This window comes from Lampetra fluviatilis, chromosome 24 (assembly GCF_964198595.1).
Source record: "Lampetra fluviatilis chromosome 24, kcLamFluv1.1, whole genome shotgun sequence".
Classification (NCBI taxonomy): domain Eukaryota; kingdom Metazoa; phylum Chordata; class Hyperoartia; order Petromyzontiformes; family Petromyzontidae; genus Lampetra; species Lampetra fluviatilis.
This window is the reverse complement of record NC_136298.1, coordinates 9,009,522-9,024,031: the sequence shown is the minus strand read 5'-3', so window position 1 is coordinate 9,024,031 and position 14,510 is coordinate 9,009,522. Positions and strand designations below refer to the sequence as shown.

At 50.2% G+C, this 14,510-nt stretch overlaps 1 protein-coding gene across 9 annotated transcripts in view; it reads left to right on the top strand.

Moving 5' to 3' along the window:
• The window catches only part of LOC144941126 (receptor-type tyrosine-protein phosphatase delta-like), a 613,380-nt gene that overhangs the window by 590,125 nt on the left and 8,745 nt on the right, over positions 1 to 14,510 (top strand). For all 9 annotated transcript variants that reach the window (XM_078867646.1, XM_078867648.1, XM_078867645.1 and 6 more), the window contains 3 exons: positions 6,405 to 6,495; positions 8,074 to 8,268; positions 12,111 to 12,289. In XM_078867646.1, the coding sequence (XP_078723772.1) occupies positions 6,405 to 6,495; positions 8,074 to 8,268; positions 12,111 to 12,289 (465 nt within the window). The remainder of the gene's footprint in view (positions 1 to 6,404; positions 6,496 to 8,073; positions 8,269 to 12,110; positions 12,290 to 14,510) is intronic.

Here is a 14,510-nt window from a genome sequence, read left to right as displayed (position 1 = left end):
CGTCTGACAATCAGTTGTGGTTTATCGTTCGTTTGTTTTCACCGACTCGTGAGATGGACCGTGAAAATATTTATGGACGGCGGTGATGGTGGGAACGATAATTAATTATTTATAATAAATAGAAACGTCATTTTGTTCATATTTCAGTGTCCCGTCATGCTCGCATACGATTTTTTTCTGAATGTCATTCTAATTGCCTCGCCTTTATTTGTTTGTACAGACAGCGATGATTGTTTTGGAGGCTCTGCCGCCTCTGAAAAGTGTTGCCTGCAATTTTGTTAAAGTCAGTGCACATCGTAAAGGGTTGCTTATTTACTTTCATTATAATAATGATTTATTGTTAAGCCTCGTGATTGTTTAGAAAGATGATAAATTAATCGATTTGCACTTGAGGTATAATTAATTATGCTTCATACAAACTCGACACTGATTTATTTAACCCTAGCACAATGCCGTTCTGTCGACGTTTCATGCAGAGCATAACGTTACGTTAATTAACCGATAAAATATTGATCTTTACGCTTCGCGATGGATTAATTTCAACGTGCGCGCGACAATCTGTTGTTTTCTATTTGTGACCTCTAATTAGTTCCACGTCATCCGGGCAGCCACGAGGGGTGCTACATCTTAAGATCTCGATTTCTCTATCAAAATCAGTTCAAGCCTCCCGTGAATCACGTGACTTCTGTGTGGCCACTCCCACTGGGGATTCCTCCCGCCCACTGTGAAAACAGATGCCGCTCCGTGCAGCGTCGAGGCCCTTATGCAGCCTCTTCCTGCCCATCCTCTCCCTCTCCTGACCCGTGGCTCCCGTTTCTCCATTAATTTTACATCTTTTCCTCTTAGCTCCCACTCTTTATTTTCTCTCCTCCCTTCCCCATTCCTTTTAATCTTTCCCATTTTGTTACATCCTTACCTCCACTTCCTTTCCCATAGTGTGTGCCATGGGTTCAAAGGTGCGAGTTCCCCAAAATGGAACCAAATGAATGTGGAGCTTCGGTCCCTGAATTGTGAAAATTCATCGAGTCGCGAGGAGAGAGAGAAACAAATACAGACCATGTTTTTGTGCTCCAGGTGTAATGTCGATTATTAATGCTGACGATGCTTGCGTGGAAATTTGCGTGCATAACAATTCACCAGTTACAATGAATGCTAAGCGTGTTTAATTAGTTGCAAAATGTTACACGTAGGCTAATGGTGTGAGCAAAATGCAAAAAAAAAGTAAACATTTTCATTACCATTCTCGAATAATATCACGGGCCGGGAATAATGACATTTCGTCAACATTTATTTGGGGGTGGTGGGGGGGGGTCTTCTGTTCCTCCCTTTATACAACCCCCATATATTCTCCTTTGCCCAGCCTGCTGCTACTCCCTGCCCACTTCCCCCAGCTACGACATGGGCTACCGCAACCCCTATCACCACCCAGACCCCTATCACTACCCCTATCACTACCCCAACCCCTATCACTACCCAGACCCCTATCACTACCCCTATCACTACCCCAACCCCTACCCCAACCCCTATCACCATCCATACCCCTATCACTACCCCTATCACTACCCCAACTCCTATCACCACCCATACCCCTATCACTCCATCTATCACTACCCCAACCCCTATCACTACCCAGACCCCTATCACTACCCCAACCCCTACCCCAAACCCTATCACCATCCATACCCCTATCACTACCCCTATCACTACCCCAACCCCTATCACTACCCCAACCCCTATCACTACGCCTATCACTACCCCTCCTGCTACAGCCTATCCCGGCCCCCCACGAAAAAAAATCTCTTTGGGGGGGGGCGAGGGGGGGGATGATTTTACAGGTGCGGTTTTTACCATCCGTTCATTTTCACCCGGCGCTTGTCCGGGACGTCCGCTTCACTTGCGACTCTCTCACCTCGAGTTTTATTTCCCCGTCAGGACGTTTTAAAAGACCCCCCCCCCCAAAAAAAAGAAAAACACCACAAACACACGGAACGCTTCGAAGGCAAATTGAGGGCATTCATCAAGGAGAACGAGCAAAGGGTCCTTAAGGGTAACGGGACCGAGTGGACCCCCCGCAGGGTTACACGGAGACCCCCGGCAGTGCGAGTTAAATGGAGCGGAGGTGCAAAATACCTAAACAATTAATTGATTTAAATCTCCCCGACGTATTAATCAGATAATCGCAATAAGTAACGGTTCAATTACGATTTACACGTTTAATTACGGCTCGCCGCTTGCACCGCCGCGTCGTGCGTTCGCAGCTGCTGCGAGGAAACAATTTGGGCTGTTATGCTGGCGAATGGCGTGCGGAGTCGGCAGATGAGCGAATAGCCCCCCCCCCCCGCTCCTCTCTCCCCTCCCTTTGAAAAAAATAATTCTTTGTTGCAAAAATATGACCGCTCAGAGGCACGGGCCATTGTAGTTTTGTACGAAAGCATGTTATTTAATCACTCTTTGCGATGAAAGGAACACGTGTTCTTGTGCCCCCGGTTTTTTTTTGTGTATAAATTTTTCCATTAGCGCGCGACGCATTAATGAGCGTTCTATTCTGTGCACTCTGGAAAAAAATGATCTGCTTAATTATGTTAAAAGCCCAGCCCTGAAACTGAAAGATATCAATTTCTACAAACGTTTACTTGCTTTGGCCAAGCGGATGGGAAAGTGCTGCCCCCCCCCCTCTCCTTACAATCTCAGAGGTAGCTCTACAGTATCCGCTTCCGTGTGATGTTCTCTCACAGGAAGGGTTGCACTGCTCTCTGCGAGAGTTCCGAATTCTTTCTTCATCTCGTGACACGACGCCGATAGCACGATCGGGATGAAAAATTGCGAAATTGGGAAGAGGCTCAGACCCTTATCTGGAACCGCACTCCCAACCACCTGCCTCTGCTCGTGGTTCCCCTTCATATTTCCTGAACCCACGCCTGACTCGTCCCACCCCGACCGCGTTTGGCGACCCCGACGCTCGAGTAGAGCGGGGCAGCTTTGAGGTGAACCGTGCTCCCTGCCGAAACACGCTGCTCAGGGCCGCCTCGTTCCCGGGAAACGTGCAGGCGAGACCGCTCCATTAAGCGCTGAGGGCGGTGCGGGAGGGCACCTGCTAACGACGCTCCGTGCGAATTGGACGCGGGATCGCGACCAAACGCCGAGCGAGCTGCCGTCACTCCAGCTGCGCGACCTCCGTGACCTCCGCGACCTCTGCGACCTCCGCTCTTCCTCATCCTTCTGTCCTTTCACCCCCCCCCCCCCCCACGCTGCCCCCAACTGCCACTGTTCCCCCCGCCCCACCCCCTCCCACCCTACCAACGTGCGCATCAGGCTGCGGCCCATTGCATCGGTTTTTGACGTCAGCGTCACGAAAAATGTAATTGAAACTTAACTTTTTTTTTATCTTATTCGGCAAGGTCCACGACCTGGCCATCACAAATAATAGCGCAATGGAGTGGCTTATCGCGTGAAAACTTATAGCAGCCAAATACTCTAAACGCATGTTTCTAAATATGGAGGGAAATACCGGAGGACGCGACCATGGGGATAGAGAGAGAGAGAGACGGTCAAACTCCAAATATACAGCAGCAGGGTCGGGATCGAACTCACAACCTCCTGTATACCAGGCGAGGTAGTTAACATCTTTCCATCTCCAATTTAGAAAAGGCTTGAGTGGATCGTGCAAGAGGTTCGTTAAACTCCCAAACCAAGGAAAGCTGAAAGTACCGAGCTTTGAGCGTTATCCCCCCGTGTGCGTGGGATTTTCCTGAGTTCTCCGGATTCCTCCCACGTGCCAAGACGCCCCCATTGATTCAGGGCATTTGCCAAAACAGCACAGCGCCCTTTTAAATAAACAGTTTTGAGAATCAGGGAGGCTTTCCTGGGTTATTGAAGAACTTTCTCATCGCTATTGTATCAGTAAAGCCACTATTGTGTTGAGCAGGTCCAGACACCAACGACTTGTTATTTCATTATCGTGTTAGTATTTGTCCATTTCTGCTCTGGAGCAGTTGCCGTGCCAGGTATTTTGTTTTCTGTTATTCGCGAGATTCCAGCGGGCCCTGGCTCATTGCCAGCCCTCAGCTGAGGCCGAGGTTGCATTGCCAAGCTCACGAGTCAGCGTGGTGATGCACTTCAGGTATTGTGCTAGATCGGTGTGCCGTTACGACAGCGTGCGTTTTCGCGGTGGTGCTGTACGTGTCTCCGATGTGTTTTTATGTGTTTTGCCTCACTGATGAAGAAGGACCGTTGCCTGAAACATCACATTTTCTATACTTATTAAGGCCACGGTATTATCGGATGAATGTGTTGAGTTTTTCGGGGGAGGTGTGTTGCTTTGCACCACCGCCAACACTAGGATGACCACGTCGTAATATTTTTTGGTTTAGGTCTTAACGTGCGTTGTTCGGCACGATGTCCGACGTTTTACTCCAGTCGCCGGTGGCTTCTCGGGGAACTCTTCAGGAACTGGTGAGTTTCCTGGACAAGCTCCCGGCACGTAGAGCGAAACGTCGGACACTGTGCTGACCAACACGTGCGGTACATTCCGAAAACACCCGTCGGAGTGAGATTCTCTCCCCGTAATAAGCAGGCACGCCAGACTGCAGGTCATGTGATGTTGCGGCTGTCATTTAGGTTGTGTCACTTTCTGTCACTTTGTGTTAGGCCCCACGGCAGATATTTTCATTGGTTGGGTCACTTTTAAATCAATGACATTTTCATTAGTGTCTCTTCCCATGCCGAAATAGATTAATAAATGTGCACGGATCTTGGTTGATTGCTCTGAACATGTGGTAAGGTCATCCCGCACCTCCGATTAGCACGGTTGGCTACGTACGGTGCGAAAGAAGTTCAACGTAGATACACACGTCCCTTCTCGAGATGCGTTTCCAGATTGAAAACTCATTTCGTTAGAACTGATTTTTGTGTTTAGTTTGTTGTCCTTACCCAGCACCTCCCATTAACACAGGTTGGCCACGTATGGTGTGAAAGAAGTTGACACTTATATACAAGTCCACTTAGTTTATTTTTTTTTAAAGTCACTAAGATGCCTCCAACCCAAGTACATTACCTAATCCACGTGTCCCTCATCCTGTCTCTCCGTGTCACCTCCTCCCCATGCGTCTCTGCACCCTCTTCAACTCTTGTTTCGTCGTCTGTGTCGGTGCCCCGCGTTTTTCATCCACGTGTCAAAGATGAATTGCAATCTGGAAGCTCCTGTGATGGGCTCGCCTACACCTTTCCACCACCAACCCCGTGAGAATGATCTGCACGCTCGTCAGCACCGAGCCGTGTGCGTAGGTCTCGTATTTGCACTGATTGCAATTTGAATGGGAGATGGTCAATACCTCTTAGCTCCATAACCTTTACACCTTTTAAATTAAGTAGTGATTTTGTTAGCAATGAATGTCATTATTTTAATGTTTAGTCTTGTACGTGTCAATGTGTTTGGGGAGCGGTAGTGTAGCGGTTAGCGCTACGCTACGCTATGAACCTGGCCACCCGGGTTCGATTGCCGCTCACGGCTAACACCAGTGACGATTATCTGAACCGGTCATGGGCCTCCCCTAGGTCGACTCAGCCTCAAATGAGTAACTGGTGTGGTGTTTAAACATCGCCACTGGGGAGACAAAGGCGGTCCGGAGTGGTGCTGGCCACCCACTCCCTCGTGTACCCTTTCGGCCTTCTCATAGGTGCTCGCTAACAGCACTTTCCCCTGCAGTCTGTTAAGGCTATAGGGGGGAACTTTGTCTCCTGATGTACCCCCGATACAAACGCATTTGTACTTTTGTGTGTATGTGTGCGTGCATGTGTGTGCGTATGGGGAGCTGTGGTACAGTGTTTAGCACGCTTCACTACCAACACAGCGACCTGTGTTCGATTCCCACTCACGGCCAACATCAGTGACTAAAATCTGAACTGCTCCTAGGTCGACTCAGCCTTCAATGAGTACCTGGTACGGTGCGTAAACATCTTTCATAATTGCGGTCAGGCATGGTGATGATCACCGACCCTCCCGTGTGCCGTGCCGGCTCTCGTAGGTGCTCACTAACAGCACTTCCCCCAACAGTCGGTGCAAGGCTATACAGGGGTGGAAGGGATCTTTGTCTTTGTGTGCATGCGTACTGCACTGCTGTGCGTGTTGATCGCACCCGCGAAATGTTGATATTCGCGTGTAGAATACGGATGAGTGCGCAACGAAGTCGCAGACCGTGCCGTGTGCCTGGCGAGCGATGCCAGAAACTGGTACCGGGGCTTCGCCTCATAATGAGTAGCCGGTGCGGTGCGTGAACATCAACATGGCCAGACTCGGTGCCGGTCACTCCCGACTCCCCCCCCCCCTCCCCTACCATGCGCCGCGACGGCCTTAACCGGTGCTCGCTTGACGTGGGGGTCGTTGTCTGCGTTGCTGCGGAGTGCAGTGCTGGGGTGGGCCGGACCGGCTGCTTCATGGTGATGGACGCGATGCTGGAGCGAATGCGCACCGAGAACTCCGTCGACGTCTACGGCCAGGTGATGGGAACCGAACGCTGCCGGCTCGGCAGTCCCCGGTGTCGCCCTGACTTTGTCCGCTGTTTAACAGTTGTGTGACTTCGCGAACAAACTCCCGGATGGAATTTGCATTATTCTTCTTGTGATTTAGTCTATTGACAATGTTTTTTTTCAATATATATATCTGTACACCACTTTGAATGGCAATTCATTTCACTAAACAGTGCTATAGAAATAAAGACTTGATTAATTGATTAATGTCAGAAAGAGCCAAGGGAGGCCACCACCCCTGTGTTAGCGGGTGGGCGTGGTTATGTCAAAGTGGGAGGGGTTTTAAAGAGGGGGGAGGGGGCTGTCAGCTCACCGGGTGTTCCTGGTGGAGCTTCCCCAGAGGTCTGGTAGCTTTTGCTGCCGTTCGAAATCTGAGGGGTGTGTTCGACTCAAAGCGAAAGTGATTGTTGTAAAATGCGCATTTGAGGCGGTGGTCATCTCCTGCTTACAGCCTTGAACGAGCAGTGGAAATTCCGCTGTCCTATCGAACGGGGTCGGTTTATACATCGGACAACCACGCTTAACTTCGCCACATGGTGAACCTCATTGCGTTGACCCCAGCAGGTTTGGTGACCTCAGTCAAATCCGCACCGGCGTTTGAACTCTCGTGACTCGGATTACGAGCCCCTCGCCACCTGAGTGGGACGACAAAAGCGGCGTTTCTCAAACACCAGTCCTTGGGGGCCTCCTGCAGAGCAGCTTTCCATGTTAACATATCGTTGCGATTCATGGGCAAATTAAGCCGCTGTGTAGTGGTAATGATGGAAAGCTGCACTGCTGGGGATCTCAATGACTCCACCGTGGGGGTCATTATTTTTTCACATCACGATCCCACAGAAGTGTTCTTGACGGAGCTTAGAGGAAGGCCCCTTTAACTCAAGCCATGCTTTGATAACGCACGGCACCGTCGAGCAGACACGGGCACAAAAAAAGCGTGGAGAATTAATAAACTAAATCAATATTCTTCTTGGTTCTTTTGGTAAAGTCACGTAGAAGGGAAGTAATAAAATAATACAAATTAAACATAATAAAATAATTCTCACGACGTTTCGGCCACAACGCAAGCAGCCGTCCGCAGGGGAAGACCAGGTCTGTCGGGGAGACAGCGTCTGAATCCCTGCAGTTACGAAAGCTTTAAATCGAAATTAAATCAATTTTTTTTGTGTACGAGCTAAGACCCACAGGTGCACAGACGCACACGGAGATGCACACAAAGACAGGCACACACTAAACTAAACTAAACTTGAATTTTTTTTATTTTACCAGGTAAGTCCTGCTGAACTATATAGCTCTTTTGCAGAAGCGGCCTGGCCATCACAAAGGATAGCTCAACGAAGTGGCTCGTCATGATGTGGAAATATACAGCAGCCAAATACTCTAAACGCACATTCATTCTAAATGTGGAGCGAAAAAACCGGAGAAACCGGAGAAAAATCCACACGACCACGGGGAGAACATCCAATCTCGAAATATACAGCAGGCGTCAGAGTCGATCGAACCCACGGCTGCATTGGTGGTTAACGCGCGGCGGCGGCGTTTTCGGTGCAGGTGACGTGCATGCGGGCGCAACGGAACTACATGGTGCAGACGGAGGAGCAGTACGTGTTTGTGCACGAGGCGCTGCTCGAGGCCTCCACCGTGGGCTGCACCGAGGTGCCGGCGCGCTCGCTCTACGCGCACCTGCAGCGGCTCGGCACCGTGGAGCCGGGCGACACGGCCACCGGCATGGAGCTCGAGTTCAAGGTGCGGCTCGCGCGGGGGGCGGTGGGCCGGGGGGAGATGGGGAGGGCAACACGAGTGTGCGTGCGTAGGCGCGCGTCTGTGCGATCTTGTCGATGCGGGGAGCGGGAGTGGCGGAGGTTGGCGCTCTGCACTACGAACCCGGCGACGCGATTTCGGATTCCCGCTCACGGCCAACAGCAGTGACAGTTATTTGAACCGATCGTCCCCGAGGTCGGCTCGGCCTCGCACGAGTACTTGGTGTGGTGTGTAAACATCGCCACTGGGGAGGCAAAGGCGGTTAGACGTGGTGCTGGCCACCGACCCCCTCGTGTGCTGTGCCGGCCTTTATAGGCACTGCTGCTACTCGCTAACAGCACGTGCTCCGAAAGTCTGCTAGAGGCTACACAGTGATGTCTTTGTGCTTTTGTGAGCATATGCATGCTCAGCGTCGCGATCATGTGAACGCGTTACGTGTGACCTACACAAATGCTGATTTTTTTTTTCACATTTATTGAGCTCCAGAGTCAACATTAAGCGATGAGCAGATGCACCATTCTTCCATTGGTTGCTTGAAATTGTAGGCATTGTCATTATTGTGATTCCACCCCGAGCGGTAACTCTTGACACTGGCGTGATAAAGGTGGGGCAGACGTATGACTAGCCCCGTGTTCCATGCTGAGTGCAATGAGTAGCCACGAAACGGCATGATTCGTCGCAGCAGACAGACGAGGTGAACTCGGAAGGAATTAGTTTCAAGTTTATTTTATGTAACCAGTTTGAGAACTCCAGACACCAGGATGAGTCTCGTTTGCAAGAGTGCCTTGGGGCATATTCGTCTGCCAAATAGGGATGCGATGTTTGCTGCCTACGAATAAGTTAAAATCACGGTGTCATTTTCCTGAAAATGGCACACAGTGGCCTGTTCTTGCACGTTGGGCCGCGGGTGAAGGGGACGGCGCGTTGCAGCGGTCTCATTGCGGGTTGTCGCGCGCGGAACCGCGTTCATAACCAGGGCGGGCCCACTGGATTGGGAGCCGCGAAACCTCTGCAGCAAAACGAGCGGCACGAACGCTCCAACGGCCGGGCAGCGTCGCCAAGCCCTCGCCCGTGTTTACGCGAGCGAGCGAGCGAGCGAGCGAACTTTTTTTGTGTTACGCCGTTCGCCTCGAGAGCGTGAGTGGAGCTGCGACGCAATCGCGGGGTGTGAGCGGCGCGGGCCGCTGGGTGCGCCCCGCGTGTGAGGGCGGCAGGATAATCCGTCTCGTGCCTCCCACAGTCACCGTGTTGGGTTCATGCAATCGAGCCGCATGAGAAGAATATATTTAAATTGCGTTAGATTTGGATTAAAATCGCAATCCGCAGCTGTCGTGGGTAATTTGCAAATCCCGTGGCGGATGAATCGGATCCACGCCTTGATATGCGACAAGCTCACTCGCAAGTGTGTGCGAGTGCGTGTGAGAATGCGTGAGTGTGTGTGAGAGTGTGTGAGTGTGTGGGTGTGTGTGTTTGTGCGTGTGAGATTATTTAACATCTATTTTTCGACCACGTAGTTCGTGAAGCCTTCAATCGCTGTGCCGGAGGAATTTCCATCTGGTACAGATACAATGGGAGGCTGATCGATGCACGGGTGCGGTCAAGGGATGGCTCCCTATTGCTCAACCATGTTATGTATGGCGATGATCTGGTAATTGCTGCTCACTCAGAGGAGGAGTTGGAGGCGCTGCTGCTGAACCTGGAGCTTGCCACTAAGAGATGGGACTTACCATCAGCCCCACCATAACTAAGCACCTGCTTGGGTATTTTGTACCATCGGACACTCCACCGCCACAACTCCCAATTGGTGACAGGGCAATTGTGGAGAGAGTGGAGAGTTTCCCATACCTGGGCAGTGTGCTCATGACCGGCTCTAGTTTGACAGCGTTCGACACTTCACGTGGCCTCAACGTGCACATAGCCTGGCACAAGCGTCGTGGTGACGTCACCGCCACTTAGTGGCGAATGGCGGTTGTTGTTGTTGTGCGATTCCGTGTTTGTGTATAAACGTGCATGTGTGATTGTTTTTGAGCGTGAGAGAGTGTGCGCATTTGAGTTGGAAGAGGTAGTGTAGTGGTTAGCGTACTATGCTACGAACCCGCCGAGCCCAGTTCAATCCCTGCTCACGACCAATAACATTGGCGGATATTCGAACCTGTCCTGGGTCTCCGCGAGTTCAACTTAGCCTCAAAGGAGTACCTGGAGCAGTGTGTAAACATCAGCACTGGGGAGACAAAGGCGGTTGGCCTTAATCGGTGCTCACTAACCGCACTTGCTCCAGCAATCTGGTAAAGGCTATATGGGGGATTCTAGATTTGAAGCTTTCGTGACTGCAAGGATTCATATTCTTAGGTTTTTTCGGTAAAGTCACGTAGGTAAAACATTAAAATTAATGAAAGTAAAATAAAAAAAAAATCACGACGTTTCGGAGGCAACGCAAGTCTCCGTCATCAGGTGGGACCGTCACAGCCAGATTTGCTGCATCAAGTGGCAAATCTGGCTGTGACGGCAAATCTGGCTGTGACGGTCCCACCTGATGACGGAGACTTGTGTTGCCTCCGAAACGTCGTGATTTTTATTTTATTTTACTTTCATTAATTTTAATGTTTTACCTACGTGACTTTACCAAAAAAACCTAAGAATATATATGGGGGATATTTTTTATTCGGCTCTGTTTAAAATAACAGCCACTGGGGAATTCCCTTGAGTAGTGCACCCGGAAACGTCCTGGCAACAATTGCTTAACATCATCTTGCTAGGCAAGCTGATGGAATGCTAGCAGAGCCTCATGCAGGCAGGGGTAGTCCTACGCAAACATCATAATGTGCGCCCGTGAGTTATAGACCGTGCTCACGTCTCGGTAACCTGAGTTTGATTGCAAGCCGTGACGAACGGTCAGTGGCAAGTGATATCAGAGCCCCCTCTAAGGGTGTCACATGGGCCGACTCGGCTTATCCGGTGCAATGTGTAGGCATCGGCACTGGGGAGACGACAGCAGCCAGGCACGGTGGGTGGTCACGCCATCTTCTCGTTGTTCCAATCCGACAGGATAGTGGCGCTCGCTCCATGCCCCGAGCGTGCGCGTGAGATGTGCAACGATCTCTCGCTCAGTTTCTCAACCGAGCAATGGACCACAAGTTGGCACGACAGGTGTACAGGGTGCTTCAAAGAAATGTTAACACTTACATGGGGGCTATCGTTTTTAATGGACAAATGACGGATAATACACTGTAACATGATTACAAATGTAATGTTAATAGCTTGAGAAAGTCAAAGAGTCTCCACTTGTTCGCCATCATTGTCAACACCTGGTCACCAGAGCCCGGAGGCACATTTCTCGTGGCATTGTTGCAAATTTTTGAAGCACCTGTATTAACGTCTGTATCACGGTGGACGTCTAAGATCCCATTGGGGTAAAGGGCAAGCCACGTGCGCCCACCCTTCATCGTCCCAATTGGGCCACATTTGATCAATTACTCACAAACTGCTCTATTGGGAGAGAGAAAAACCCAGGTGGCAACATCGCCCACTTCTGGCAAACTAATTTCAACTTTGCAGGCCGGTGCTGCTTCAGATGATTTCGTGCCGCACAGGGACAGCTGTCACCGGAGGTGTCACCTTGTATGTATGTTGAACTTCTTTCGCACCGTACGTAGCCAACCGTGCAAATCAGAGGTGCGGGGGAAGGACAACAAACTAAACACACAAAAAAGCAGCAGGGAATTTCAATGTTTGAGATGAGGTCGAGGGCGCTTTGAGTTGTCGAGGCATTTTGTCAGCGCGGGGCAATCGAATCCTCCTCACCCGTTCCTCCCCCCGCCGTCGCGCAGCGTTTGTCCAACACCAAGATGCAGACGTCACGGTTCATCACGGCCAACCTGCCGTGCAACAAGTTCAAGAACCGGCTGGTGAACGTGATGCCGTACGAGAGCACGCGCGTCGCACTGCAGCCCATCCGTGGCCTCGAGGGCTCCGACTACATCAACGCCAGCTACATCGACGGATACCGGTGGGTGCTCCCCTCTCGATCTCACACCTGGGGATTAGAACTTACTGTGCGTATGTACGTGTGCTGAACTTCTCCGCTCACCGTAACGTAGCCAACTGTGCCAATCGGAGACGATTCAAATCTCAAGTGGAATTGCCGCCGGCGTCGTTATGTCGAGAATGTGTTCGGAAGGATGGATGAGCAGGGCGATTACGTCTCCTTCCATCTGTCCCTCCGCCTAAAGAAGAAGAGATAACAGAAAAGGGAGAGACGTGATGTCCACTTATCTGTTTGAATCTATTTTGTTTCCGTATGTCAAGTAACGATTATTACTGTGTAGTTTTTGCGTGCAAACTAGGACCCATATTTTCAGGCGAGGATCCTTGCCTGTAACATCTAGCGGTTCACCAAGCACCGATTGAAGCAAGCTTGGCTCTGCTGATGAGACGCAGTGTGTCAAGACCGGCCCAGAGTTTGCATGCACAGCATCAATGCCGCTGCAATTATGCACTCCCAACAGACCATTAGGCCGATGGGTTGTGTACGAAATACTTTTAAAAAAAAATTTGTATGAAGGCGACATAGTCTGCTTATCTATGAAATCATAAGTTCATTGAGTACATTAAGTATTCTCGCTGTTCTTATATGCAGCCAATGAAATGGCATATGCTCATGTACCTAAGATCAGATGTAATGAGCAAAGGCACCAGAGGACACAGAGCCCTTGACCTCCTGACCCTGATTGCTCTCTCATCCAAAGTCCCCTCCCTGACCAATTCTGCTCAAGCATCTTGTCTCTCCGGCATTTCGGCCAACTCCCTTCCGTGCACTCTCACTTCCTCCAGGAAACCAGCCCCCTTCACCCCAATGTCTCCCAACCCTCCACCGCTTCCAGATCCAGTAGCAGATCAACTTCAAGATCACATTCACCAATCTTTAAGATCCTCCATGGACTTTCCCCTGCCTACCTCTCGCACCCCGTTTCACTCTAATCCCCTCCGCACACTCTCCGCTCCAGCAATCAATCCTTTCTTGTTGTCCTTCCCCCGCACCTCCGATTAGCACGGCTGGCTACGTACGGTTTGAAGTAAGTTCAACATGCGTACATTTCTATCAAGGCCCCCGAGTTAGACGTTGCTCTGTGGGGGAGGTCGCTCATTCTCCTCTGTTGCACCCACTGTCTGGAACCTTCCTTTCCCCCAGCCATCTGTGCAGCAGACTTCCTGTCCCCTGTTCAAGTCTAGGCTCAAGAAATACAATTTCGTTTCCCCACCCCCTCTGCCTATGACTTACCTCCTTTGCCTCTCTATAAAAGAAATACGCTGCCTGTTTCTTCGGCAGGGCATTTCGAGATGCGGTCACGTTTTTACAACGGTGTATAAATTTAAATTGTACCGCAGCGTATTGTGAGCAACGTAAATGCATCTTTCCATGAATGCCCCCCCCCCCCCCCCCTATACGAGCGTATATAAAAACAAGCCTGGGCTTGTTGGTGATATGTGGTGTACAACAACAACAAAACCGGTCCATTATATTACACAATGGCTCTTTACAGGTCGCGAGGTGCTGTGTTTTTTTTCCATTGCTCAAAGTGGAGTTGTTTATGGACTTTTTGAAGGTCAAGGGCAGTCTGGGTGCTAGTTTATGCTCATCCAGCCTCAATAGAAGGGTTAAAGTGTGCAAAAACACCTTTGTTCACGCAAAGTTTATTGTGTTTTTTCCGGAATTATTCTTCAACGAAGGGGCCTTTTTGTAAAAAGGCATCCGGCAATGCCGGCTATTTATAATAGCCAGTTTCTCTGCCTAGCAAAGATGTGTAATTGAAACTGGGCTCCTGCTGCTGATGATATTGTGATTACTGCTTTGTAAAAGTGGCTTTTTGTGAAAGCTCCACCACAGGGGCACTTTTTGGGGAGGTGATGTTGGTCGGTCTTTAAGAAATTACATCGCACGGGTTGGCAACTAATGTTTGTGAAATTTCTAGCAGGTTTTTTTTTTTTGCGGTGGGTGGTATGGTTGTTTTTTTTAGCTCTTGTGGTGGTGATGCGCGAGTCATGAAAGATTCGACTGTTACGCATGCTCTCAGCCTGGCGAGATTAAACGTCGTGACTTACAAGCACCTTGGTAATCGCACGATGCTGAACACTTGTCTGCACACTTATCTTTGTGGAGATGTTAGTTCTGTAATTTTTACGGACCCTGTGCTCATGTGCACGTGCGTGCACGTACGCACGTGTTTGCT